The sequence below is a fragment of the Leptodactylus fuscus genome, chromosome 2 (genome assembly GCF_031893055.1).
Source record: "Leptodactylus fuscus isolate aLepFus1 chromosome 2, aLepFus1.hap2, whole genome shotgun sequence".
NCBI lineage: Eukaryota > Metazoa > Chordata > Amphibia > Anura > Leptodactylidae > Leptodactylus > Leptodactylus fuscus.
The window spans coordinates 238,291,638-238,306,278 of NC_134266.1; the positions used below are offsets into that span (position 1 = coordinate 238,291,638).

A 14,641-nucleotide genomic window follows, 5' to 3' on the forward strand; every position below is an offset into this window, starting at 1 on the left:
ACTCTCCCCCTTGACTCCAACTCCCCCCCCCCCCCCACTTTACTAGCTTTGGCAATGCCAGATATCCATTTGGACGTGCCAATAAAGCCGATTTGATTTGAGTGCAGGGAGGTCCCTGGGACATAGGCTCAGTTCACACCTGTGCCTGCTCTGCACCTGCGGATTCCTTTCCGTTCTGCTGTAAAAATGCGGAGAGACCTACAAGTGGCGCATTTCTCTACCTTTACAAGCAGTAGCCCAGTGGACCCCATTATAGTGTATGGGGTCCGCAGAATTGCACTGACAACCACATTTTTAAAGAGGACCTTTCACCACTTTTGAGCACATGCAGTGTTATATACTGCCAGAAAGCCGACAGTGCGCTGATTTCAGCGCACTGTCAGCTTTCCCGATCTGTGCCCGCTGTAAAGAGCTTACGGTGCCGGTACCGTAGTGCTCTATGGTCAGAAGGGCGTTTCTGACCATTAGCCAGAGACGTCCTTCTGCCTCGCGGCGCCAATCGCGCTGTGCTGTGGAGCGGGGAGGAACGCCCCCTCCCTCTGCTCACAGCGCTCGTCCATAGACGAGTATTATCAGGAGAGGGAGGGGGCGTTCCTCCCCGCTCCACAGCACAGCGCGATTGGTGCCGCGAGGCAGAAGGACGTCTCTGGCTAATGGTCAGAAACGCCCTTCTGACCATAAAGCACTACGGTATCGGCACCGTAAGCTCTTTACACCGGGCACAGATCGGGAAAGCCGACAGTGCGCTGAAATCAGCGCACTGTCGGCTTTCTGGCAGTATATAACACTGCATGTGCCCAAAAGTGGTGAAAGGTCCTCTTTAAGTGGATTAGGTTTCCGTTCAGGTGTCCTGCATGTCCTACTTTGTGTAGGTTTTCCTGCGGAGAGGCTAAATACGGACACCGATGGTTTGCTTTTAAAACTCATTCAAATAACCCATTCAAGCCGTCCCCTGTTTAGTTTCACTGGGGAATAGGACGGAGACCCCTGGGCGGACACGGGCACAAGTATTTTCTTCTGGCCAGTGGAAATCCTCACCGCAGGTGACCACGACAGCCAATCAGCAGCCTCAGCAAAGAACACAAGACGTCACTACCTCCTATAATGAAGCTGTCCCTAGCTTGTAGGCCAAAGAATCAATCACTAACACTATTATTATTGTTTATATAGCACCATTAATTAATTCCATGGTGCTTTACATTTGGGGGTTACATACAATACACAAAATATACAAACATATATAATACTAACAGTGACCGACTGGCACAGTGGGGTAGAGGGCCCTGCCTCGAGGGCTTACAATCTATGAGGGAAGGGGGGTAGAGACAGAAGGAGAGGGGGAGACTGTACAGATGGGGGTGCAGTGATAGTGTTATTGGAGGTTGTAGGCCTTCCTGAATAGGTGAGTCTTCGGGACCTTCTTGAAGCCTGTGATTGTGGGGTCAGTCTTATGTGTCTTTGTAAGGAGTTCCAGAGTATGGGGGATGCACGGGAGAAATCTTGGAGATGGTTGTGTGAGGAGTGGATGAGGGCAGAGCGGAGTAGGAGGTCATTGGAGGATCTGAGGTTACGTGTGGGCAGGTAGCGGGAGATTAGTTCAGAGATATATGGAGGGGACAGGTTGTGGATGACTTTGAATGTTAACGTTAGTAGCTTGAACTCAATTTGCTGGGCTATAGGTACCAGTGGAGGGACTGGCAGAGGGGAGCAGCCGATGAAGATCGGGGGGTTGAGGTGAATTAAACGAGCAGCGCAGTTTAAGGTGGACTGGAGGGGGGCGAGGGTGTTAGCTGGGAGTCCATGGAGAAGCAATACATATGCATTGCTGAGTATTATGCCTCTCAGTAAAATACTAACAGTCATCCTATTAGGCTCTGCCTTTGCTCTCTGGAGACTTCTCTGACTCAAATTAGACAGTTTTGCTCCGGATATCTGTGGCAAAGCTACAAACAGCTTCTTCCCATAGTTGACAAGTCCACATAGAACTGTCATGGATGCCGATGGTTCTGCCATTGATGGCCTGTGGCAGCCACATGTCCATGTATAGGGGCGCCATCACTGAAGCAGGAAGTACAGATACGAGGGGGGGAGCGGTGTTGGATGGATCAATAAGCTAAGTATTGCTTGTTTTATGATTTTTTTTTTTTTTATGTAGATTGTGAGCCCACATGGAGCTCACAATGTACATTTTTTCCCTATCAGTATGTCTTTTTGGAATATGGGATGGAAATCTGTGCAAACATGGGGAGAACATACAAACTCCTTGCAGATGTTTTTTTTTTCCTTGGTGGGATTTGAACACCAGGACCTCAGCGTTGCAAGGCTGCAGTGCTAACCACTGAGCCACCATGTGGCCCCCTTGTTTTATGATTTTAACCCATTCTAAACTACTGAACAAATTGTGAAGAAAATAAGCCATACGCAATTCTGGTTTTAAAAATGGGGTAATCTTTATTCAAATAGGTAAGACGTAAGAAATCTTGTAAGGGTGCCTTCACACTACGTAAACGGCAGCTTATTCTGAACGTAAAACACGTTCAGAATAAGCGGCGTATAAAGCAGTTCCATTCATTTCTATGGGAGCCGGCATACGAGCGGTCCCCATAGAAATGAATGGGCTGCTTTTTTGACTACGAGCGCTCCCATTGAAGTGAATGGGAAGCGCTGGGTGTACGGCAAGCTCTGCTCATGCCGAGCCGTACACGCGGGCACTTTCCATTCACTTCAATGGGATTGCTCGTAGTGAAAAAAGCAGCCCATTCATTTCTATGGGGAGCGCTCGTATGCCGGCTCCCATAGAAATGAATGGAACTGCTTTATACGCCGCTTATTCTGAACGTGTTTTACATTCAGAATAAGCTGCTGTTTACGTAGTGTGAATGCACCCTAATGGCGACTCTGACTCTAAGTATTTATACAGGGTTTTGTACTTGACACAGCAAATACTTCAGAATGGACATTCGGTTCATTTTCATCCTGAATTCCTACCTGATATTCTTCTTCCCACTTCAGTAACCAATGTTAAGGAAACTACAGATGATTCAAGTCGTAGTTTCCATTGTATGAAGAGTGGACTTAGAGAAAGTTAAATATTGTTATACCCTACCAGCTTCCCCCAGGACTCGGCCTATTCATTTCTTGACCAAAGACAATTACCAAATTCTGAACCAGCCATTCCCAATCCATTTCCCCATCCTCACAACTGACACCTTCCTGGCCTCATCTGGGCTCTTTCTGAACTGCACCTCCAACTATTAGTCAGAATTGTTGCCAATTTCAATCTCAGCATCTTCCTGAATGGCTCGAGTGCTCTTAGCAACTCCACCCACCTACCATAAATTTCTGGTCCCCCCTTCTACTTCTTTCTCTCCCTTCCACATGTATCCCCTCTTGCGTCTTTCCAATTCTAACATTTCCCCTCCATTCCCCCCTTTTCAACTTTGCCCAACCCCCTCTGACTGATCAACCAAATATGTAAAGTGTTTATTGATACAATTCTGTCATACTTGTGTTACTATGTACAATGCTGTGTGTTTGTAACTCTTCTCCTTTTAGCCCCCTCTAACATCCAGTCCCATGTATACATCACCCCCGTTTCCCATCATGTTTCTCCAACATACAGTCCCATGTAAACATCACAATTTCTGTTCCACCCTTCACCATGCAGTCCCATATGAACATCACTCTTATCCCTTCAGCCCCCCATCATGCAGTCCCATGTAAAGATCATCACCATTCTCTTCAGGTCCCCCAAAATTCAGCTATCACCTACAACCTAATATTAACAAATCTCTCCTTCTCCCTTTAGCCCTGTATAACCTTCAGTCCCATGTAAACATCACTTTTCTCCCCTCAGCCCCCCATCATGCAGTCCCATGTAAAGATCATCACCATTCTCTTCAGGCCCCTAAATTCAGCTCTCTCCTATAATCTAATATTAACAAATCCCTCCTTCTCCCTTAGTCCGTATAACCTTCAGTCCCCTGTAAAATATATCACCCTCTTTCTTTAGCTCCTCCCATCATGCACTCCCATGTAAACATCACCAGCACTCCCTTCAGCCCCTCCATACAGTCCAATGTAAACCCATCATCCCTCTGCACCGTGCAGTGCCATGTAAGCCCCGCCCCTCCCTCTCTTTCTGTGTTACACTCCAGCAGACCCCGCCCCTTCCCGTGACGTCACGCCCCCTGCTATTTGTGCTCTGTCCTGCACTACTTCCTGGTGCTGCTGTCACCTGTGTGAGGACATGGACCGCTTCTCCTGGTGCTCCGGCCTGCTGGAGATAGACGAGACCCTGGTGATCCAGCAGCGGGGAGTGCGGCTGTCTGATGGGGAGGAGAAGGTGAGGAGCAGAGCTGTGTGACCGCCAGGGGCGCTGTGCATGTGCCCTGTACGGGGCAGCCTCTCCTGCTAGTCCTGTATGGAGCTCTTATAGTTTTTAGTTCAATTTCCTCGTCATTGGTGAGATTATAGTTTACTTCCTGAGGATAAGACTGTGTTCACACCTGCAGGATATGCTGCAGTAACTACAGCATACATTGTCATATTACAGATTTAAGCTAAGGCTACTTAGTTGCAGAAACCACTTCATAGGTTAATAATAAAATTTATATAGCGTCAACATATTCCGCAGCGCTGTACAATTTGTAGGGTTCAAATACAGACAGAGAGATACATTACAAAAAAAGTCATTTCACACAATGGGACTGACGCTAGGTTCACACCTGCGTTCAGGGTCTCCGTTCTGTGGTGTCTGTTCTGCATGGCAGAAGACGGAAACCATAGACCGGGTGCGGCAGTGAGTGTTTTATGCTCTTTGCCACGAAACCGGATTTTTTTTATCTGGACACAGAGTACTGCATGTCCGACTCTGTGTCCGGATTATAAAACCCGGTTTCGCAGCGGAGAGCATAAAACGTTCACCGCCGCTCACGGCCGGACAGCTTTCTCACCCATTCAAATGAATGGGAGAGAAAATCTCCTGCAGGTTTCCGTATCCTGCCTCTGTTTTAGGCAGGAAACGGAAACCTGAAGTACAGAGTGCCGGCGCAGATGTGAACGAGCCCTCAGGGCCCTGCTCGCAAGAGCTTACAATCTATGAGGTAGAGGTGGTGACACAAGAGGTAGCAGGGGCGGCATTGCTTATACAGTATTCAGACAATTTTGTAATAGAGGTGACTGTCATTACACAAAATGACAAGCGGACAGAAGAACCCTGCATGTCGGGTTTTTCTGTCTTCTTGAGAAGTCGGACATCTTCACTTGCGGACAGGGAAGGACAGGCACGGAGTGCAAAAGAACGCACCCAATGCCCATTTAAATAAATGACAGGTGTCACGGACACAGCTAGTGTCCGCTCCTAATGTCCGTGCCAGATTTTGAACGGACACTAGGAGTGGACACTACCTGTCGGACACCGACGGTAGTGTGAACGCTCCCTTAGTAGAAGTCACAGCTGCACCGCCCTGGGTGACAATGCAGCTCCATTCACTTCCATTATGTTACAGCCATGATTGTATTATATCTGGATTTATTTTGCTGATCATTTAATTTATTTATATATATATATATTTGTTTCTTCCATCAGAGCAAATTTGACAGCGGCACCCTTCTCCTGACAACTCACCGACTGATGTGGAGAGACCAGAAGAACCATGTAAGCCCCGCCATTTACCTCCAGCTTTGGTACCCCTGTTCTAGTGATCTGTGTGGCTCTCTGAGATCAGAATTTTATCGCCTTTTTAACCAGCGATCACGTAGGTTATATGGAGTCACATTTATCAAGTGACTACTGAGGCCCAATAACAGGCCTAAGTGGTCTCTGACGTCAGTCAGAAGCGTAGAAGATGACAGGGAGCCGCGCCAGAGCTACATTTTGCAAGGTTCGCCCAACATATGCTCATATTTGAAAGGGGGCGTGACCAAAATAATCTTTATATACTTTATTAGGTACACCATGCTAGTAACAGGTTGGATCCCCTTTTGCCTTCAGAACTGCCTCAATTCTTCGTGGCATAGATTCAACAAGGTGCTGGAAGCATTCCTCAGAGATTTTGGTCCATATTGACATGATGGCATCACACAGTTGCCGCAGATTTGTCGGCTGCACATCCATGATGCGAATCTCCCGTTCCACCACATCTCAAAGATGCTCTATTAGATTGAGATCTGGTGACTGTGGAGGCCATTGGAGTACAGTGAACTCATTGTCATGTTCAAGAAACCAGTCTGAGATGATTCCAGCTTTATGACATGGCGCATTATCCTGCTGAAAGTAGCCATCAGATGTTGGGTACATTGTGGTCATAAAGGGATGGACATGGTCAGCAACAATACTCAGGTAGGCTTTGGCGTTGCAACGATGCTCAATTGGTACCAAGGGGCCCAAAGAGTGCCAAGAAAATATTCCCCACTCCATGACACCACCACCACCAGCCTGAACCATTGATACAAGGCATGATGGATCCATGCTTTCATGTTGTTGACGCCAAATTCTGACCCTACCATCCGAATGTCGCAGCAGAAATCGAGACTCATCAGACCAGGCAACGTTTTTCCAATCTTCAATTGTCCAATTTCGATGAGCTTGTGCAAATTGTAGCCTCAGTTTCCTGTTCTTAGCTGAAAGGAGTGGCACCCGGTGTGGTCTTCTGCTGCTGTAGCCCATCTGCCTCAAAGTTCGACGTACTGTGCGTTCAGAGATGCTCTTCTGGCTACCTTGGTTGTAACAGGTGGCTATTTGAGTCACTGTTACCTTTCTATCAGCTCGAACCAGTCTGGCCATTCTCCTCTGACCTCTGGCATCAACAACGCATTTCCGCCCACAGAACTGCCGCTCACTGGATGTTTTTTCTTTTTCGGACCATTCTCTGTAAACCCTAGAGATGGTTGTGCGTGAAAATCCCAGTAGATCAGCAGTTTCTGAAATACTCAGACCAGCCCTTCTGGCACCAACAACCATGCCACGTTCAAAGGCACTCAAATCACCTTTCTTCCCCATACTGATGCTCGGTTTGAACTGCAGGAGATTGTCTTGACCATGTCTACATGCCTAAATGCACTGAGTTGCCGCCATGTGATTGGCTGATTAGAAATTAAGTGTTAACGAGCAGTTGGACAGGTGTACCTAATAAAGTGGCCGGTGAGTGTATATGTATATATATATATATATATATATATATATATATATATATTTGGTCTGTCAGCAACTTGTATGGATGGAAAATGTCCTTTTTGTTGGAAAAAGCAGTACACTATGTATCGCTCCACACTGGAACCTTTCTCAAGTGCACTTGAGAAAGGTCCCAGTGTGGACAGATACGTGGTGTACTGCTTTTTCCAATAAAAGGACAGTTTCCATCCATACAAGTTGCTGACAGACCGGATTGTTTTTTCTATTGCAAACCCTTTTGCTTGAAGAGGGGTTTCTGCCATGCAATTTGTGGGATAATCCCCAGATTTGCTGGTGCTGCTGCAATTATTTTTCTTTGAAATTATATATATATATATATATATATATATATATATATATATATATATATATATATATATATATATATATATATATGATAAGGATTTGTTGACCACTCCCTCCTGTTAGGAATTCTTTCATCCCTTGGCATCTCCGACCTGGCCCTTTCCTGGATCTCCTCATACCTCACCGACCGCACATTCAGCGTCTCCCACTCGCACACCACCTCCTCACCTCGCCCTCTCTCTGTAGGTGTCCCCCAAGGCTCCGTCCTAGGACCCCTCCTGTTTGGTTTAATGCATGTTGCACATTTTCTGTTAGTACAATAAACCTCATTTCAATCCTGAAATATTCCTGTGTCCATCAGTTATTAGATATATCAAACTGAAATGGCTGCTGCAAACACCAAAATATTTAGAACTAAAAATGATTAAGATTAATAGGGGTGCCCAAACTTTTTCATAGGACTGTACATCTCTGGACCAGACATTGCATTTTGAGGCTTGAGAAAGCGCACATAGTTGCGTGAAACGGCTGTTGCCTTCTTGCCAATTGATGCTGTTTTTCCCTCCCTTCAAGAATTGTTTTTAAGACGTGATACCTTAATAAAAGAAGACTTTTTATGAAGATGAGCCTTTGTGTGGGTGAGTGCCCTTCCAATTTTTCTACTTTTTCATTATTGCCCTAGTGCTTTTTTTCTGGTTGTGTAGCACCCCCACGGCTCTCAATATATAAGGTTATATTCCTCTGATTCACCTCCAGCCTACTAGGAATCATATTTACAGACCCAGCAGTGCCATCCTATTTATCTTCTTTTTCCAGTCTGGACCAGACATTACCTCTCTGCTGACCAGAGTTCCAGACTGTTTAGCAGCTGTAGCCTCCTTCCTCTCCTCCCGCTTTCTCAAACTCAGTATGGAGAAAACGGAGTTCTTTATCTTCGCCCCACTCCGTATGGCTCCTCCACCTGACCCATCTATCAAAGTTAACAGAACCAAACTTACCCCTGCCCCATGGGCTCGATGCCTTGGGGTAACCCTGGACTCTGACTTATCCTCCAAGTCACACGTTCAAACCCTCAACACTTCCTGCCGCCTCCAACTCAAGAACCTCCACCGAATCCACTCCTTCCTCACCCAGGAAACTACTAAGACACTCGTCCATGCCCTCATAATCTCCCGCCTAGATTACTGCAACATCCTTCTCCATGGACTCCCAGCTAACACCCTCGCCCCCCTCCAGTCCACCTTAAACTGTGCTGCTCGTTTAATTCACCTCACCCCCCCGATCTTCATCGGCTGCTCCCCTCTGCCAGTCCCTCCACTGGTTACCCGTTGCCCAGCGAATTGAGTTCAAGTTACTAACACTAACATACAAAGCCATCCACAACCTGTCCGCTCCATATATCTCTGACCTAATCTCCCGCTACCTGCCCACACGTAACCTCAGATCCTCCAATGACCTCCTACTCCGCTCTGCTCTCATCCGCTCCTCGCACAACCGTCTCCAAGATTTCTCCCGTGCATCCCCCATAGGCTGGAACTCCTTACGAAGACGCATAAGACTGATCTCCACAATCACAGGCTTCAAGAAGGCCCTGAAGACTCACCTATTCAGGAAGGCCTACAACCTCCAAAAACACTATCACCGCACCGCCATCTGTACAGTCTCCCCCTCTCCTTCTGTCTCTCCCCTCTTCCCTCATAGATTGTAAGCCCTCGCGGGCAGGGCCCTCTACCCCACTGTGCCAGTCAGTCATTGTTAGTATAATATCTACCTGTATATTTTGTGTATTGTATGTAAATGTAAAGCACCATGGAATTAATGGTGCTATATAAATAAACAATAATAATACATAACTGTTAATATAAGGATTTTACTTGGCTACTCACAAAACGTTTCATTTGCATTAAATTTTCCTTATTTGTGCAGGATTTCTGCATTGCAATTCCACTTTCTCAGATTGTGTTCTCAGAAGAGCAAGCAGGAGGGATTGGTAAAAGGTGAGTTTTTTTCTGTATATACACAGAGATGCTAAAAAGAGAAAACCTTACAATGTGCCGATAAGGGTCTATTCACACTACCATTATTAATGTCCGTTGCTGTCATATGCTAGGTTCACAGCTGTGATCGGGTTTCCTTTCAGAGGGTCTGCTGTTCACAAGTCTTATCCTGCATTATTATTAATCTATTTATATAGTATTATCAATTATTTATTTACCTAGTTAATATGCATGGATTCTTGAGATGTGATATAACGGTGTAATGTAATATCGGTTTAACTATTTTTGTATGCACAGTTGACAGCTTTATAAGTTATGTATAGTACAATTATTTATTGGGCTACTTGTATGAATTGGCCATTTATGTGTTTATTCTAGGGTTTGCAGCAACCTCCACCTTCCTCTTTTTTTGTATTTTAAGTGTTTTTAATGGGATTAGCTTTTGCACATATTAAATAAAATGATTTATGAATCTGTGGTGATTTGTGGAAACATTCATTGTAGATTATTGCCTATTTTTTGTCAGATGTACTGTACTATTTATCTCGTGGATAGAAAGTTGTAGGAGTACATGTACATAAGTAGACTTCTCTTGTATTTGTAAGCTGTCAGATGCTGTCAGTCCAGTGTGCAGGCAGGGACATGTGTGATGGCTGTGAGGAGAACCAGCCCTTCCCCTCTCCATTTATAGTGTGAACAGCGAATAGGCCTTCCCTCTCCCCTTACTATAAACCTGTCTTTTTTTTTTTTTCTTTTTTTTTTTTTTTGTAATAACTAAGGATGGAAGTTCTCTAGTAACAGGAAGTGAACAGCAAATTGTCTTGATGGGAGACACACAGTGGCAGGAACTTTAGGTTTTTCAGACAGTAAACGACAACATTTTGTAAATAAACTTCATTACATTTTTGTCCACTATCACATGCTATATTAAATAGATTAAGTTGGCTGAAAAGTTAATTTAAGTAGTTGGCAAAGCTATGGAGAACATTGTACTGTGTGGAGCATATAATACTGTGAGGTTACCACTCTGGAATGTATACTACACGGGGGCCACTCCAGAGCATATAATACTGCATGGGGGCCACCCTGGAGCATATAATACTGCATGGGGGCCACCCTGGAGCATATAATACTGCATGAGGGCCACCCCGGAGCATATAATACTGCATGAGGGCCACCCCGGAGCATATAATACTGCATGAGGGCCATCCCGGAGCATATAATACTGCATGAGGGCCACTCCGGAGCATATAATACTGCATGAGGGCCACCCCGGAGCATATAATACTGCATGAGGGCCACCCCGGAGCATATAATACTGCATGAGGGCCACCCCGGAGCATATAATACTGCATGAGGGCCACCCCGGAGCATATAATACTGCATGAGGGCCACCCCGGAGCATATAATACTGCATGAGGGCCACCCCGGAGCATATAATACTGCATGAGGGCCACCCTGGAGCATATAATACTACACGGGGGCTACTCCAGAGCATATAATACTGCATGGGGGCCACCCCGGAGCATATAATACTGCATGGGGGCCACCCCGGAGCATATAATACTGCATGGGGGCCACCCCGGAGCATATAATACTGCATGGGGGCCACCCCGGAGCATATAATACTGCATGGGGGCCACCCCGGAGCATATAATACTGCATGAGGGCCACCCCGGAGCATATAATACTGCATGGGGGCCACTCCGAAGCGTATAATACTGCATGAGGGCCACCCCGGAGCATATAATACTGCATGGGGGCCACCCCGGAGTGTATAATACTGCATGGGGGCCACCGTGGAGCACATTGTACAGTGTGGGGACCACTGTGGGGAAGATTGTATTGTGTGGTGGCCCCTTCACTATTTATATCGCACAGTATCTGTTTTATAGCAGACGTGATATTAGTACAGGCTGTAATAACATTGCACAGTCTCTATAAAACAGGTCCTGTGTGATGTAAATAGTGAACAAAAATTGATCAAAAGTTCCAAATGCAGAGACCTTTACCTTTCAGTAAAAAGTTGTTTATATCATTGAAAGCTCGGTAAAGCCCCATTTACATGACTGTATTTCGTGGGTCCACAATTGTGGATTTGCAGAGTATTAAGGTTAAATTGTTGTGTTGCCACTTTACGATAATTTAGTGGGTTTTGGGTTGCAGTTTGGGCATTCGGTCTCTAAAAGGTTTCCTTCACTGCTCTATTTTGAGATGATGTAATTATAAATTTTGGGGTTGTATTACTGAGACTCTATAGACGTGTCTTTCTAACTTCTTTTGGTGTATTTTTCAACACGGAGAGCTTGTGTTGCTCCATATCTCCACCCACATCTGTGTTCAGCGCTGGGTTGGGTGTCAGAATATATGTGGACATTGATGTGAATGGACATAGTAATAGAAGGTAGCATTCTTATAAATTCTGCACAAGGTAACTTAGTACTGTGTAAAACAATGGTTACTTACCACAATATTATTATTCATTTTTTTTCATAGTGCCAAGATTGTTGTGCATCTCCACCCTCCGTCTCCAAACAAAGAACCTGGACCATACCAAACCAGCCGCTACTCACATGTCAAGCTGTCCTTCAGAGAACATGGTCAGATTGAGGTGAGCTTTGTTTGTTCTATTACGTCTCTACATTCATTGTATGTTTCTATGACATGTGTAGGGGGATATCGTCACTCCTTGAGGAGAGACCACCATTTAGGTGTGTGGAGACTTATTAAGCCTTTAGCACTCCACTGTGCAAGGGACCATGGGAAGAATATGCAAATCTGTCTTCCAGAAGTCTCAGTGTTGCAAACCGATCAGGATATTTAGCTGCTGCTCCACACACCTAAATGGTGGTCTCTCCCCATGTTTGTAAAGAGAACATGTAGATCCAGCTCTCTGATCTTACTGTGCTATCCTCCACCAAGGATATGTTCCAGACTCGCACACAGTTTGGCGGCATTTAGTTAAAAATGGCATCATACTTTATTCATGGCATTTTAAAACCACGTGACCAGAGGTCACAGATCAGACATGACTTCCTCTACTTCTCAGGTGCATGCTGTGCGCTTAGTTCTAGGTCTTTCCAGGCTTAAAACATTGACTTGCCCATACAGACAGTTGGCCGAAGCTGCAAATTTCAGGCCGATTGTGTGACATGTGTAGGGGTGATTCTTACTCTGCACCCACAGATGATATTTCACAAGGAAAATAAAGATTTGGAAAGGGTGTCTGGCATGGGCTTAGTCACTTCTCTGTATCCATAACACATGCACACTCGGCTGAGACGTGTGAATGTGTATGAAGGAGTCGGGGAATAACAGCGGGGCAAGTGACAGGTGTTGCAGGCATCTTTACACCGCTCAATGACTGCTTTAGTTAAGAATTAGAAGTTTAATAGATATTTGCAAATCAAGTGCCTGACTTGTCTATTGTACTTGGATACAGTTCAATCGACGTCTATCAGAGGAGCTGACACAGAAGAGATGGGAGAGGGTATCGCCCTCTATTCCGATGAGTAAAGGTCCTCAGGTAAAAATATGATGCTGATATCCACATAATAGCCAACATACTGTATTTTCTTTATACTGTATATTTGTTTTGTCCTGAATCTATATTATTCAGGTAATAAGTCTCTAGTAACCTTATGTCCTGGAGTCCATGTGTCCTTGAGTGATACAGTATATGTAATGATAAAACAGCCCTCTGGTACCGGACCAGTCAGGTGGGGAGGATTCTAGGTGAAGTGCACACAAATCCAACAGAGAACAATTTCCAAAGTTCCTTCAACAACTTATCTTACGTTAAAAGCACTACGCGTTTCGTGCCTCTGACCTTTCTCAAATGCAATAAGAATCTGGCTGGTAGTCCCTGTGATCAGTAGCTAGGTAGCTAATACCTGATAGCTACTCATCACAGAGGCTACCAGCCAGTTTCTTATTGCACTTGAGAAAGGGCAGAGGCTCAAAACGCGTAGTGATTTTAACGTAATAAAAGTTGTTGAAACAACTTTGGAAACTATTCTCTATTGGATTTGTGCGCGCTTCACCCAGGATCCTCCCCACCTGACTGGTCCGGGCTATTTGATCATATTTGAATACGCAACCCACAATTAGCGTCACGGGGAAGCTGCTGCCACCTCATTTGGGTTAAATACAAGCTGTGTTGGTGTTGTGACAATACCTTGAAGTAAGAGGCTAATTTGGCATTACACATATTTGTCCTCACTACTATGAACCTACTCCACCATATTGCCGCTCAGTGTTTCTACCGTTTTAGTTCACATTATGTTTAAAAACTCGGTGATTAAGTGATCAGACTCGGGTTTCCATGACTTCTGAATGTGATATGTGACTAGTAATTCATACCTCTATATTATTGCATAACTATTGAGTTCTGTAGAATAGATCTTCCTTTGCCCATACAGGCTCCTGCACTTCTAGTTCATCTTCTGCATGGATACGCAGTTTGCCTGGGGCTGCACATAGTTGGCTTTTCTTATCTGTCTGTCATTCATCTTCGTCATTGCAACGCATTAAATATGGAAATATTAATCCGATACCATTGCTTTCATCTACCGGATTAAGTTCAGGCTGCTCAACACGTGTATACTGCAATTTTTTAATGAATGAGGCTGCTTTTTCAAGACTTGCTGTGTGCCCTGCTAAAGATACTGAGAAAAGATGATACAAATAAGTCCTTTTTGGCAGTAAAGAGGAACTTGCTCTAGTCCCACCTTTTGAGAGGTCGGTCCCTATAGATCAATGCTTGGTATTTCTGAAATCTAATGGCAAGATCTGGGATAAAAGCCGAATCTTCCAAACGGATGAGAGACCTATTGGAGTTATTAGCTCTAAGGAAAAGTGATGGGTCATAAGACCTTGCCTTCTGCAAGGGTCCAGTATCCCTTCTATAGACTGACGTCTACCCTGCTTGGAACTGACAAGGGGCAATAACTCCAAAACGACTGTCTGTGATGGGTCTCTTCCTTTTGGAGGAGGATATTCTGGCTTGACTTTAATCTTAGATGAATGCCTGGTTTTCCTGAAGCTATTATAGAATCCCTTTAAGTTTGTATGTTCTCCCCGTGTTTTTGCATGGGTTTCCTCCGAATTCGGTTTCTTTCTATATGCCAAAAACGTACTTATGGGTAAATTGGCTTCCCATAAA

At 45.0% G+C, this 14,641-nt stretch overlaps 1 protein-coding gene across 1 annotated transcript in view; it reads left to right on the plus strand.

Annotated features, from left to right (window-relative positions):
• The first annotated feature begins 4,235 nt into the window (after positions 1–4,235).
• The window catches only part of VPS36 (vacuolar protein sorting 36 homolog), a 28,339-nt gene continuing 17,933 nt past the window's right edge, over positions 4,236–14,641 (plus strand). The window contains exons 1-5 of the mRNA XM_075265901.1: positions 4,236–4,345; positions 5,591–5,659; positions 9,407–9,477; positions 11,974–12,088; positions 12,920–13,003. Coding sequence (XP_075122002.1) covers positions 4,250–4,345; positions 5,591–5,659; positions 9,407–9,477; positions 11,974–12,088; positions 12,920–13,003 — 435 coding nt within the window. The 5' untranslated portion in view covers positions 4,236–4,249. The remainder of the gene's footprint in view (positions 4,346–5,590; positions 5,660–9,406; positions 9,478–11,973; positions 12,089–12,919; positions 13,004–14,641) is intronic.